This window comes from Citrus clementina, unplaced genomic scaffold (genome assembly GCF_000493195.1).
Source record: "Citrus clementina cultivar Clemenules unplaced genomic scaffold, Citrus_clementina_v1.0 scaffold_5, whole genome shotgun sequence".
Taxonomy (NCBI): Eukaryota; Viridiplantae; Streptophyta; class Magnoliopsida; order Sapindales; family Rutaceae; genus Citrus; species Citrus x clementina.
The window spans coordinates 29,857,488-29,870,203 of record NW_006262201.1 but is presented as its reverse complement, the minus strand read 5'-3'; the positions used below and the strand labels follow the sequence as shown (position 1 = coordinate 29,870,203).

The 12,716-nt window shown below is 34.8% G+C and overlaps 2 protein-coding genes across 2 annotated transcripts in view; one reads left to right on the top strand and one right to left on the bottom strand.

Annotated features, from left to right (window-relative positions):
• Positions 1 to 3,177, top strand: part of LOC18040731 (protein tesmin/TSO1-like CXC 3) — a 7,680-nt gene extending 4,503 nt beyond the window's left edge. Inside the window, exons 2-9 of the mRNA XM_006432928.2 lie at positions 4 to 645; positions 753 to 1,204; positions 1,290 to 1,364; positions 1,548 to 1,728; positions 1,960 to 2,055; positions 2,125 to 2,191; positions 2,353 to 2,522; positions 2,612 to 3,177. Of these exons, the coding sequence (XP_006432991.2) occupies positions 4 to 645; positions 753 to 1,204; positions 1,290 to 1,364; positions 1,548 to 1,728; positions 1,960 to 2,055; positions 2,125 to 2,191; positions 2,353 to 2,477 (1,638 nt within the window). The 3' untranslated portion in view covers positions 2,478 to 2,522; positions 2,612 to 3,177. The remainder of the gene's footprint in view (positions 1 to 3; positions 646 to 752; positions 1,205 to 1,289; positions 1,365 to 1,547; positions 1,729 to 1,959; positions 2,056 to 2,124; positions 2,192 to 2,352; positions 2,523 to 2,611) is intronic.
• A 54-nt stretch (positions 3,178 to 3,231) lies between these two features.
• LOC18042798 (ER membrane protein complex subunit 2) lies at positions 3,232 to 6,874 on the bottom strand. The gene is made up of 9 exons (XM_006432927.2): positions 6,436 to 6,874; positions 5,734 to 5,798; positions 5,576 to 5,624; positions 5,066 to 5,160; positions 4,891 to 4,976; positions 4,737 to 4,796; positions 4,571 to 4,652; positions 4,001 to 4,114; positions 3,232 to 3,703 (listed from the first exon to the last, which is right to left on the bottom strand). The coding sequence occupies exons 1-9, from the start codon at positions 6,620 to 6,622 to the stop codon at positions 3,536 to 3,538; spliced, it is 906 nt and encodes a 301-aa protein (XP_006432990.1). The 5' UTR covers positions 6,623 to 6,874; the 3' UTR covers positions 3,232 to 3,535.
• Between the last annotated feature and the right edge of the window lie 5,842 nt (positions 6,875 to 12,716).

Here is a 12,716-nt window from a genome sequence, read left to right as displayed (position 1 = left end):
CAGGGAGTTCAGCGAGAGAGTATCTCTAAACTGCTTGATGAAACATTGGAATTAGCTATTGAGTTACCAATAACAGTTAAATATGATGGTGGCACCCCAGTTAGAAACAAGGTGTCTCGTGATGTGAAAGAGAAAAGCAGAGAGCCAGAAACGGACAGAGCGTCGTTGTCATTCGTTCAATGTAATGAGGACAATCCGGGAGCAGCAGACTATTTTGAGAACAAAACAAATTTGCGTAAAATCTGTCGAATTGAGCAAAGTGAAGAAGTAGCTGGATGCGACTGGGTGTCATTGGTTTCTGATGCTGTTCTAAACTCAAATTTGTCCGTTGTTGAGAATAACTCTGAAGATCAGGATGAGAAAACAGTAGATACTGGAGCAATATCTTTTATCTCAACTGTCCTACAGCTCCCACAAGATAACACCAAGGATTTGGTAAACATGGTAACTGGCAGTCGGAGTTGTTCTTGCAAACAAAGTGAAATGACGGAACCATTAACTCAACCAGAAGAAATTGAGAACCTAAAGGATACAGATCGGACTCCTGACATTCTTTCTAGCACTCTACTAGATAAGCTAATTGTAAGTGATTCAAGAGAAAAAATGGATAATGAAGAAGAAAAGTGCGGCCAGTCTAGCTGTAAGGTAACACAGTGTTTCATTTGTCATAGACACTATTTTGCAGTCAGTTAACTAATCAATATAGATGCGCATATACTTTTTTTCATGTTTTGCCTGGTTCTGTGCATCAGCATAATATACTAAGGCGCTGCCTGGATTTTGAGATGGTTGGAGCTCGTAAAAAGAAAGTTGCATGTGAGTCTAATTGTACGTCTTCGAACCTATCACAAGCTGATTGTAAAGATGCCAGTATAAAAAAGCATTTTGTTCCAAGCAAGAGCAAAAGTAGTTCATCATCTATGGTAGCTGGTGCTGGTTTGCACTTGAATGCTCTTGCAGCTGCATCAAAGGATGGTAAACTTGTCAAGTGCAAGACTACAGCCTCTGGAAGCAAGGTAATAAGTATGCGAATCTGTGAGTCCCCTTGTCTTTCTTTGACATCTTGTCCAAATCTGCTTAACAAAAGCGAGGAGAGGGATCCTGTTCCATGTGGCACTGAAGTTTATGTGGTAGAAAATGCTATGCAACCATCCGTAAGTGTTGGTTCTGAAGAATTCAACCATAGTAGCCCCAAAAGAAAGAGGCATGTATAGCACTTAATACTGTTGGACATTTCACCAGAAATTCTTTGGACTACAATTTGAAATAAAAGTTTCGCTAATTTGCAGGTACAAGCCAGAACATAATGTAGAAAGTATGGCCTGCAAGCGCTGCAATTGTAAGAGGTCAAAATGCTTGAAGCTGTAAGTGTGTTTCATTTTCTCTGTCTATTAGTTTATGTTTTGCAATATAAGCATTTTTATTACCTAATTATGATGCGAATTGTTGCTTGTTGACTCTCTCATGCCATTTTAATCATTTTTACTGGGCACTTGTGGTTATTTATATTATCTATACAGTGTATTAGCTAACATGTGTCTATACAGCTATTGTGAATGCTTTGCTGCTGGCCTATACTGTATTGAGCCTTGTTCGTGTCTAGATTGCTTTAACAAGCCTATTCATGAAGATAAAGTTTTGGAGACACGCAGACAGATTGAATTGCGAAATCCCCTTGCTTTTGCTCCCAAAGTGATTAGAAGTACCGACTCCACTGTGGAACTGGGGGTGGGATGTTATCACTGAAATTATAGCAATGGGTCTAGCATCAAAGTCATCACAATCCATCCTCTGCATTGCCTCGTTCTCGAGGAAAGATGCACATTGCAATGTCATGTTTGCCAAAATATGAGGTTTGGGATGTGGTGGCTTTGTTGCAAATCCTTTTTCCAAAAGAGGTTCTTATATCATGTATTTCTAAGTTTCCTTACCATGCATGCTTTGCATTCATTCATGCAGGATGAAGCTAACAAGACTCCTGCTTCAGCAAGACATAAGAAAGGATGCAACTGCAAAAGATCAAGCTGCTTAAAAAAATACTGCGAATGCTTTCAGGTTGTGTTTTACCTCAGTATAATATCTATATTTTGTGTATATGATACTAAATCTTGTTTGTGTATAAAGGGTGGTGTTGGATGCTCTATAAGCTGCAGATGTGAAGGATGTAAAAATTCTTTCGGAAGAAAGGATGGTAAGTGTTTATAAGGAGCTCTTATAGTCCCTTGTTTTAGATTTAGTTGTCTTTGGTAGAACTTTTAGTCTTTTTGACAACATTTTCTCTGGACTCGAGTTCTACATTTTTGCTTATAAACTCTAGTTTGCTGGTGCATGATATTACATTTGCTGTTGCAGTTCCAAATTTTGCTGTCTTTTCCCCATTAGGAGCTGAAGAAGGTGAGTATGACGGGGAAGAATCAGAAACCTGTGCAAAAAGTGAATCAGATGCAAACATACATGATAACACTGAAGGAGGGTGAAGAGGAGCATCCACATCATCTGCTACCTTCTTCTGATATTTCCAGGTTTGCTTTTCAGCAATCAAGATTTGTTTTAAACTGTTTAAGGTCATTATCTTTCACAGGCCTTCAACTGAACTGTTATTTATATTTAGGCATGAGTGCTATGGATCTTCTCCTCTTGCTGTTGACCCTCTTAAGGTTTGCACCAGCCCAAAAACATCAAAGTTTTTCGATCAGCCCAAGATTGAGGAGCCACTTCGGCCAACCGTAGAAGAGAAACCTCCCAAGATTCTTAAAAACAGTTTCTCAAAAACTAGTAGTTTGATTGCAGTCTCTCCAAACTCCAAGAGGGTTTCACCTCCTCATCATGTGATCAGATCATCTATGCCAAGGTATAGAAGTAGGAGGTCGACTCTGATATCTGCTCTATCGTTCCCATCTGTAACTCCTCCAAGAGAGCATTGAATCTACAGTGAGTCTCCATTAAAGTACGCCTAATTTACTTAATAATGCTGGTCTGTTTTCAGGTTGTATGTGTTTTAAGGCTTTAAGCCAGTAAACTAGTTGCAGATTGTGAGATAACAAAAGATTTGCAAAATCCTTGCCTGCATCTTCAAAATTGCCACTTTTAGCATCCAAATTTTCGTACGAAAGCAGACATTTTCAATGTATGGGAGCTGATTGCACGCTGCAAGCACTTGATCACTCTTGTTCAATGCATAACTTTGTCATCAAGGAAAAGAAGATTAAATCCAGAAATTAGAGGTAGGAAGAAGAAAAAGAATATTATCTGACATTATGCAGAGGGGATAAATTATCTCACAACATTCCTAGTTGACTAATGGGGCATCTAAAAAATACATTACGTTTATGTCCTCATGTATTAAGGACCTTAAATATACCGAGAAAGGACAAGCACATGGGAAAAAAAAAAAAAACCTTGAATTTGTTTTAGTCAATAAAAATCTAAAAGAATTAGCCAACTTCAATTGAATTCTGCCCTAAGTTGCTCATGGCCCCCTCCAATTTTGGGGAGTAAAGTGATAATTAGAATTTTCATCTGCCGATATTATGAATTATGAAGTTTTCAAACTTTTCAGGGCAGAAGTAAGCAGAAGGAGCTTGGCAGGAGCTCTCTGCTTGTAGTCTTTCTCCAAGGCTGCTGCTGCCAAAGATTGTAGCTCTGGGCTCTCCTTATCTTCCTTGTTCCGCCCTTTCGTAAGTTGTGCTATGGCAGACGAACACTGCAATCCAGAATTAAAACTTTGGTTAAGCAAGTTGGAAACTATGATACAATGACAAAGGGAAAATGGTAACTCTAGAGTATTTATAGATGTAAAACTGAATACATGACTAATATTCAATAATCAAATGGCCGATATTTAGCAGCAGAAGAAAACCTGAAAGAAGAATATTAATGCCAGCAAGAGAAGCGAATGACAAACAAATGTTTATATCAGCTAATACACCCACAGGTATAAATTCATGTATTCTTATCTACTTGATAATGCGTCCAATGACAAATGCAAGTGAATACTCACCAAGCAAATACCAAAGAGTGCTTTGGTATTCTTGCCCCCAGTCAAGTCTATGGCGGAAGCATAATATTTCTTTGCCAGCAGAATGTTTTCTACTCCACCAAGCGTGTATAATACCTGTTCATCGGAAAAATCAAAAGAAGACATATTAAGAGTTACACCTCTATTATTATTTCGTTGCACAAGGATATTAACATTCAAGTCCCAAAATTCAGCACAGGTACAAATTATCTCTCCATATGTATGTATACATACAACACACCAGCAGAAGAAAGAAGGAAATATTTACAACTGACTCAGGTTGTGGTTGTCTAACCAATCTCATCAAGCAAGCAACGATTCTCGAGTTAAAAAGTTAATCAATATACAAACATGAAGCAACTCAACTCATAAAGAGTTAACAGTTAGTCTCCAGTCCCTACAGCAGCAGTAAATGTTAACTGACTTTCTCAACTATTCAGATACAGGATCTTTGTGCACTTCGCTAATCTCTCTACCACAAAAACCAGAATAAAGATGGAAATTCCTCATTAAACGTGCAATAGTAATGACACCAATTGAAGAGGCACTCACATCAGCATAGGCCAGGTGATAAAGTGGAACAGTGGGTTGGGATAAAATGAGCTCCTCATAGCAGAAAGCAGCTTGTTTGTACCTAATTTACAAACAAAAACACAAAGAAAACTAAGCTACATCAGGAGTAGGACGGGAAAGAGAGAGGCAGGTGAGGAACACTCACATTTGTAAGGACACATATATTTCAGCAAGTTCTCTCCAGGCATCATGATCAGCCATAAATCTGGCAAATGGAGGAAATAGAACAATTAGCAAATCTGTTTTGTTGTATACTATAAGAAATAGGAGGGAAAAAAGGTTTAAAAAAGCTGTCTTACGTTTCAAGATACTTATTAAGCCATTCTATGGCCGTTGGAAAATTTCCTTGGGCCTTTGCAATAGCCACCCTCCTTTTATGTAATACCTGTTTAAGATAAATCAGCTTGTTTGGAATAAAACAGTTCTTATACTTATCAGGCATCTCATTTATAAAGAATGGGTCACAAAATTTACCGGATCAAGTGGATTATCCTCTAAAAGGCTTGAGTAGGCTTTTTCTGCCTCTGCCCACAATCCCTTAGCTTCAAGCAATATCCCCTCTAACCTTCCTGTGATGCATTTATTAAATATTAGAATTTAAGACAATAACAGGCATACATAAGTAAGATTGATTACGTAAGCTTTCCCAATTGACCTTAACTTAAAGCATTTACAAGCAGATCAACAACATATCCAATATCCATTAGGAATCTGAGAATTGTGCTCTAAAATTTATGCAGTTTACAGGAGGACCACAGCAATAATAAGTAAACGATGTAGCACACGTCTTTTTGCTATATGACTTTTGAAGTGCAAAATCATACAAAATGTTGCTATAGCCCTCCTTCCAGAGATACAAACTAACAATAAACAGGACATCTAGCCACAAGGGCCATGAAAACGCATCACTCATCACTTTAATAGTAATATACAGGGACTGGTAGATGCACTCTTAAATATATGGTGAAAGGTTATTCAACTCACCAACTCTTTTGCTCTCAGGAAATTGCTTCTGCAAAACTTTTATGCAATCCTGCAAAATTTTCAAGCTAAACTTCATGAGTTCAAGAGAACCCCATGAATAAGAAAATGAAGATGGTAAAGAATCAAGTAAACAGCCAAAACTATGAAGAGAATTGCACCTTTGCAACGTCAAGACATTGACAGTCCATAGCTGCAATTGATACCTGCTCATATAGAGTCCACACTACATGAAATAATATTTAGTTAGAAGTACTTTCAAGTAGATGACAAACTGCAATATTCAAAAGCAACATGCAGGTAAACAGATGAGGAAAATGAAACAAAACTAGAGCAGAAACTTATAAGCTAAATAAATAGAATCTCAAATCAGCAAATTCAAAACTTAGTCAACCAGAACTTAATTAATATGATGCAAAAAATAAATAAATAAAGCTATTTACTATTGAGCAGTTTGACTCTCATCCAAATCCAATTAAAATGAAGATCGAAACTCTCGCAATGACCCAAAATACAACCAAAAACCACAACAATCATCAATATGAATTCAAATCAAGTATCAAAGCCTCCATGTCATATGCAACTAATGCATCAAATCATCAAATTCAAAACTCAGCCAAACATTTTCAGTCCGATATACTTCCTTTCCGTAGCCAGTACAAATCAAGTCTCAAACCCAATTGACCAAATCACATACATCACCTTCACCCAAAATCTGAATCAAGCTTCAAACTTTAAAACCCCACCAAGACATAAATTAAAACTACATCCGACCCACTTGAACAAATCAACAAACTTTCAATTCCGCTAAATTATTCACTCAATATTCAAGCTAACAAATCCGAATTTTGAAACAAACTCACCATCTGGGCCAAGAGCGGACCGTTTCTTGGGATCATTCAAGATCGATAAGCCGTGCCTCAAGACCTTGTCGGGGCGCCTGACTTTGAGCTTCTTAACGAGACAGAGATACTCCCAAGCTCCTCCTCCGCCATTATCAACCTGATTCTCCAAGCGGTTCAATTGGGTTTCTTCTGTCTTCGTCACCATCGCTCTTTTCTATTTCTCTCCTGGGTATCGAGTCTCAGCGTGTATATCTATGTACGTGAATGTGAGTGAATTGAGAAAGTGTCGGGCTTTGTTGTGGGTGTCGTTTAGTTTGGGTTCTCTATTCAGCCAGCCGGTGTTTTGGATCTGTTGTTTGTTAGTTTAGTGGAGTTTTGAGTGCCGGGCATTGATTGACTTTGAAGCACGCTTGGCCCCAATTATTGTTGAAGAGCTAGGCTGTGTTTGGTTATTACGGCCACTCACTTCTTTGAAAAGTGCTTTCTTAAAAAACGGAAAAAATATGTCTACAAATTTACCACTATTTTGAAGGAGAGGTAGCATGATACAATTTGTTTAAGGGTAATTTTTAAAAACTTTCCCTGAGGTTTGGGCTTGTTGCAAGTAGATGGCGAGAATTGGTTTATTTGTAAAAAATCCCCTACCGTCAGTTAGTTTTAACGTTGACCGTTAGTTGACCGTGCAAATATAATATTACCCTTAACAATAGTTTGTAAACGAAAATAACTAAAAAAAACCAAAATTGTTGGCGCGAAAAGCACAAACCCTATTTTTTGACAATTTTATCCTTGTCAATTCCAAAGATTTACAATATCATAGGTAAAGATTATGACTATTTCATTTTCAAGTTTTTAATTTTATCTTTCTTGTAGGAACTTTAAGGAAATATCAATAATTTAAAGAGGATTTTTCAAGTTTTTAATTTTATCTTTTTTATAGGAACTTTAAGAAAATATCAATAATTTAAAGAGGGTAAAATAACCAATAATTTTAATTTTTTTTTAGTTATTTTCGTTTACAAACTATTGTTAAGGGTAATATTGTCTTTGCACGGTCAACTAACGGTCAATGTTAAAATTAACTGACGGTAGGGGGTTTTTTACAAATAAATCAATTCTCGCCATCTACTTGCAACAAGCCCAAACCTCAGGGGAGGTTTTTAAAAATTACCCATTTGTTTTATCATTCATCACTAATGGATTGGAGGTTTTATTTCCTCCATTTTATTGAAGGTATAAACATAAAATAATTTTTTTAAATATGAATATAGATGATTATTTTAATATTAATGAAAGTAGTCACGCTATTTTATATAAAAGTAAAGATCTCATCTTTAGTTGCAAATTTTTTTTAGCAATGATCGATCATCCTCTCAACTGCACTATGGTAATAGATTGAATTATAACAAATTGAAAAGCAATAAAACTATAGGCATACTTTCTAAATATAATTAAAGTGAAAATGGTGGATCAATTTTGACACCAATTTTTAGCAATTATTAATTTACTATTATGTAAATCTAATTTTAATTGGGTAATTCCAGATTAATCCCCTAAGATTTGGGGTCCCTTCACTTACATAGAATATATAAGGATATCTCCACTTTGCACCTCTACCATTAGTATAACTTTAGTTGACTGTTAATTGATAGACTAAATGACTAAAATATTCTTGTATCAGTAAAACAATATTTTAGACATGCACTGGGCACTAGATCAAGGACAAATTTAGCGGCAAATTATAATGAAATGTCAATTCTACCTATGAGAAATATTGATTTCCATTTGTTGCAGCACCACTAAAAGAAAAAAAATAAAAGAAGAATCCATCTCTGCCAATATTACTGTTGAATCAAACGGCTATATTGATAAAGCTGATGGCTATAAATTCATCTCACGTTATGGCAATATTTAGAAGCATTTTGGTTTGCAATCAACACAAACAAAAACTGGAACACAACACACTTTGGCAATATTAAGAATCAATTTATGTGTGCATTTTTAGCAAAAAAAACTAAAGAATGCAGCTTATTTATAGCAATTTGAAGAAGTAATTTTGAGCGCATTTTCAAGGAATAGTTTATTTCCTCAAGCTCATTCACAGCTTATTGAAGAAGCAACTTGGTGTTCAATTTCAGTGCAAACAGAAGTCGAGGAGCACAACTCATTCTAGCAATATTCTAATTTGCAATTTGAAAAGGAATTTCATGACAAATAAAAGTTAAGGAGCATAATTCAGTCACAGCAATTTCATCTCCGCATTCTCATTCATCATCCATCTCAATCTCTATTTTGAATCATTAAACATTCATCTCATAAGCTACTGTACTAACACCTAAACTCCATGGACTCTCATAGGTTAAACACTTTAAGCAGATCAAATTCATTTTATCAATGTGCGAAGAAGGAAGGGTGTGGATATTTCAGGTGGTGGGTATATGAAAAAATCGATTTCAACAATAAAGCTTTTTTTTAAGGAGGTGTGGCAACATTTGTGGATCATGGGTTGTTAAATATACTTAGATTTGAGGTGAAGGAGTTAAAAGACCTAGTACAGAACTCGATACAATCAGTGAAAGACTCTACTACCACCAAGATACTTATGATCCTAAATGTGGTGTTTTTTATGTTCAACTATATGATGTATCTAATGTCAACCCTTGAGACCTAATGTATTATGAATTCAATCAAGTCCTTTATTGTGCCTAACGGTTTTGAACCTAAGAAAATAAAATTAGTTAATTATATAAATGAAAAAAATGAAATTTCGTTGTCCATTAATAACCTCTAATACATTAGCAACTGCTTAAAATCAATTTTGAGAAAGTAACTTGTAATCCTAATCTAAATGCATCATATCAATAGATTGAGTACATAAAACTGCATGTAATAATCTTAGGCAATTTCTAATCGTTGACAAATTATTTATAGCATATCAATAACTTGTAAGCAACATTACATCATATCAATAATTTGGGTTTAGTAGTGTTAACATACATATTTGTATAATATTGATTTTGATGATAACAAATTAGATAAATAAGTTGGAATCTTTAAAACTGATTATTTTTAAGCCGTATGAAGTTGTTTTAGATATAAATAAGATTACGGAAATAAACGGATAACTGTTAATCCTAAGTTGACAAGCCGTTTTTCTTAAGGAAATTTATAGTTTTGATTATGAAAGATAACGGTAAATCATTTATTAGAAAATGGCTAACCGATACATTTCAGATAGCAAATTCTTTGGAATAGGTAAAACGTTTATTGATAATGGCTAGCCGAAAAATTTCAAAAAGGAATTAGTTTGCAATCGGTGAACCATTTACCACAAATGGTTAGCCGATAAATATCTTACCAATACAAAATAAAAGAAACCAGCAAAATACAATTAAACTCAAACATAACATTATAAAATAATTTCCATTCCAACATCAATTTGCTTAGACAATGGAATCAAGTTGTACATTCATCCCATAACATCAACATAGGCCCATAAATACTAGTAAGTCTTATCAAGTTAGTGAGTTTAACAGCGTGTTACACTATACAAAATATACAAAAAAAAAACTCATATTTTAGTAACAAAAAAATGATATGTCATCTTGAATATAATGCTTATAGGTAAAGATGTCGTATCATCTGATCCCTCAAAAAATTAGTATCATGGGATCAACTAGGCTTGTGTTGTCACTGCTCAGTAAAATTGATGATGTCATGTCATTTGTTGCTAGTGTCATGTATATATAAATTCTAATTACAGCTAACCAGACAACCCTGTATATCATTAACAATTTTATTTTTATTAGATTTAGCTTAAATGTACAAGAACAAAGTTATGTAATGAAAGGTTTATGAATATAGAGAAATCAATTTTAAAGCCAAACCATCATGGTGGATAGTCTGAGCAGATGGAGGTGTTTAACATACTTTCTTCCTGAAATTTGGCATTGTCTTTCTTGGTGCTTGATCTTTGTCTTATATCTTACAATAAAAGCAGTTGAGTTGTATTTGTAGTGTTACAATATACGGTAAATACCACATATTATTTATTTGTTAAAAATGGCAGAAAAATTTAAGTATGTAACCTGGTTATATGACAAATCCAATTTGTTCACTAATTTGGATCTCTTGAGAGCTTTACAAGTTATAACATTGTGTCCCCACTCATCACAATTTGAGCACTTAAGACTAGAACTTCTTTGGAAAGTTTTTCCCTCACCAACTCTCTTTTTCTCTTAGTCTGTGGTCTACCATGTGCCTTTACGACAATAGACATATTGTCATGTAGAAAGGAAAGCCACTTGCTTTCATTAGGAATTGGATATAATTTATGCTTGTAAGTGTTCTTGAAACTGGATATAACTTATGCTTATAAGTGTTCTTGAAAGCTTCCTTTTTCAATAGAGGATGCACATATTCACTGACATTTTACCTCATGGCATCATGGTTGTCATTATTTCTCTCACATGTGTGCTCATAACAGTAAGTCTTCACTTGAAAATATCTTTTGTTCTAATTAGGTCTGTCATATATCCTCCATGAACAACCTGGAGAAGCACACCTTAATGTAACCCTCGATTTCTCATTCTTGATCCTCTGAAGCCTAAACCCATTTTAAATTGCAAATGCTTTGACAATTGCCCTGAACTCATCAATGTCTTTATAAAGATGACCAAGCTTTAAGATGATTTTCTTTCCATCTATACTGAATACAATGCCCCCTGAGTTTTGCTCATATTTGTTACAAGCTATAATGACACCATCACTAGTGTCACTATCTGATTCAGCCCCACTGTCATATGCTAACTCATAATCGTCCAGCCCAACATCCCATGCACCATCGACATCATTTGCAGGGTTAAATTCATCCTTATGTAATCCTATATCAGCTTCATTTTCATACTGTCCAACATTAGGTACAATGACATCAGCATCTAGCATTATATGCTTGTTCACTTCTTCAAAATTCAACCACTTAAATTGATCATCTAGATGTATAGAAAATTGCTCCTCATGTGATATGGTGTGTTCATTAATCTCCATAGTGTCAGCTCCATTGGTAGTAGTGTTCAGTTCAGTTGTAACAATAAAAAATACCCAGTTATATGACTTTTCCCTCAACTTCTTGAAAACAGTCTGAAGATTTGAGACCCCTTGCAAAATAACTTCACTTATTTCTCATGGCAACATGACTTTAAACTTGATTATCTTTAGCTTGTCTAATTGAGCTATCAAAACATATATTCTTGATATCTTCCTAAAGTTTTTTAAGATTGTACTGTTCTAGAATTATCGATCCTACTCTGAATACTTCCCCATCAACCATTGCCTCTATGTCCATATAAATGAGAAAGTGAAAGTAAATCATAAAACACATATTTGGTGTGTAATTAATGCTCACAACTACTAATAAGTTGGGTATAAATACTAAAAACTCAGCTCAAATGGTGCACATATCTTCTATAGTTATTATTTTATCAACCTAACAACAACCAACATTATTCATAAATAACAGTTAACTAAAGTGAAGCATAACAACAACACTGACATCTCAAAATCATTGTAAATTTAATTTAAAAAACAATGTAAACATTAAATGTACTTTATTGAGTAGATAAAAATGAAGCTCAATCTCCAAATTCAAAAAACGGACTAATATTATCAAGCTCAACACTGATCAATTACTCATAAAAATAGAATATTAGGTGCAACAAGATGTAAACTAACCAAATAGTCGTTTATTTGCTAAACGTTCATAATTTAGAGAACAAATTAAGGCAATCCATCTCTACACAGTCATGCCAAAAGTTTGTTTAATTAGCAATCAACCGCCAAAATCATGATCCAACGAAACAATAGCCATCTAAAAATACAATTATTGACATGCATTTTGATGATTTGAAGAAAAAAAGCAATGCATTAGCTCTACGGACCCACATCAGCAGTATTATATAATCTCAGTTTCCCTCTTAACTCATCTCAACACTGAAAAAAAGATAAAAAAAATGCACAAACAAAGGAAGTTTCAGTTACATGGCATATGGCTCCATTGCGAGTGAGTGGGTTCTTGGTCGTCACCGGTATTTGCTGAAGGCTATCGAATCTGTCCAATCTCTTACATCAGTTCCCGTCGTGGTCGATTCTAGTTGTTTCCTTGACATCTTGTTGGTTACAACAATGAATTTCCTTAGTACATTTCTTAAGATTTGTAATGGTGATTTGAATTTGCGTTTTTGATTTGTGAAGTTAAAAATTACCCAAATGATTATTTTTGTTTTGGTGTAAAACTCGTTGTA

Coding starts and splice junctions, on each gene's coding strand:
- LOC18042798 (XM_006432927.2), bottom strand. CDS start 6,622: ATGGTGACGAAGACAGAAGAAACCCAATTGAACCGCTTGGAGAATCAG. Junction 5,799..6,435: donor GTCCGCTCTTGGCCCAGATG/GTGAGTTTGTTT, acceptor TATTTCATGTAG/TGTGGACTCTATATGAGCAG. Junction 4,653..4,736: donor ATATATGTGTCCTTACAAAT/GTGAGTGTTCCT, acceptor TTTGTAAATTAG/GTACAAACAAGCTGCTTTCT.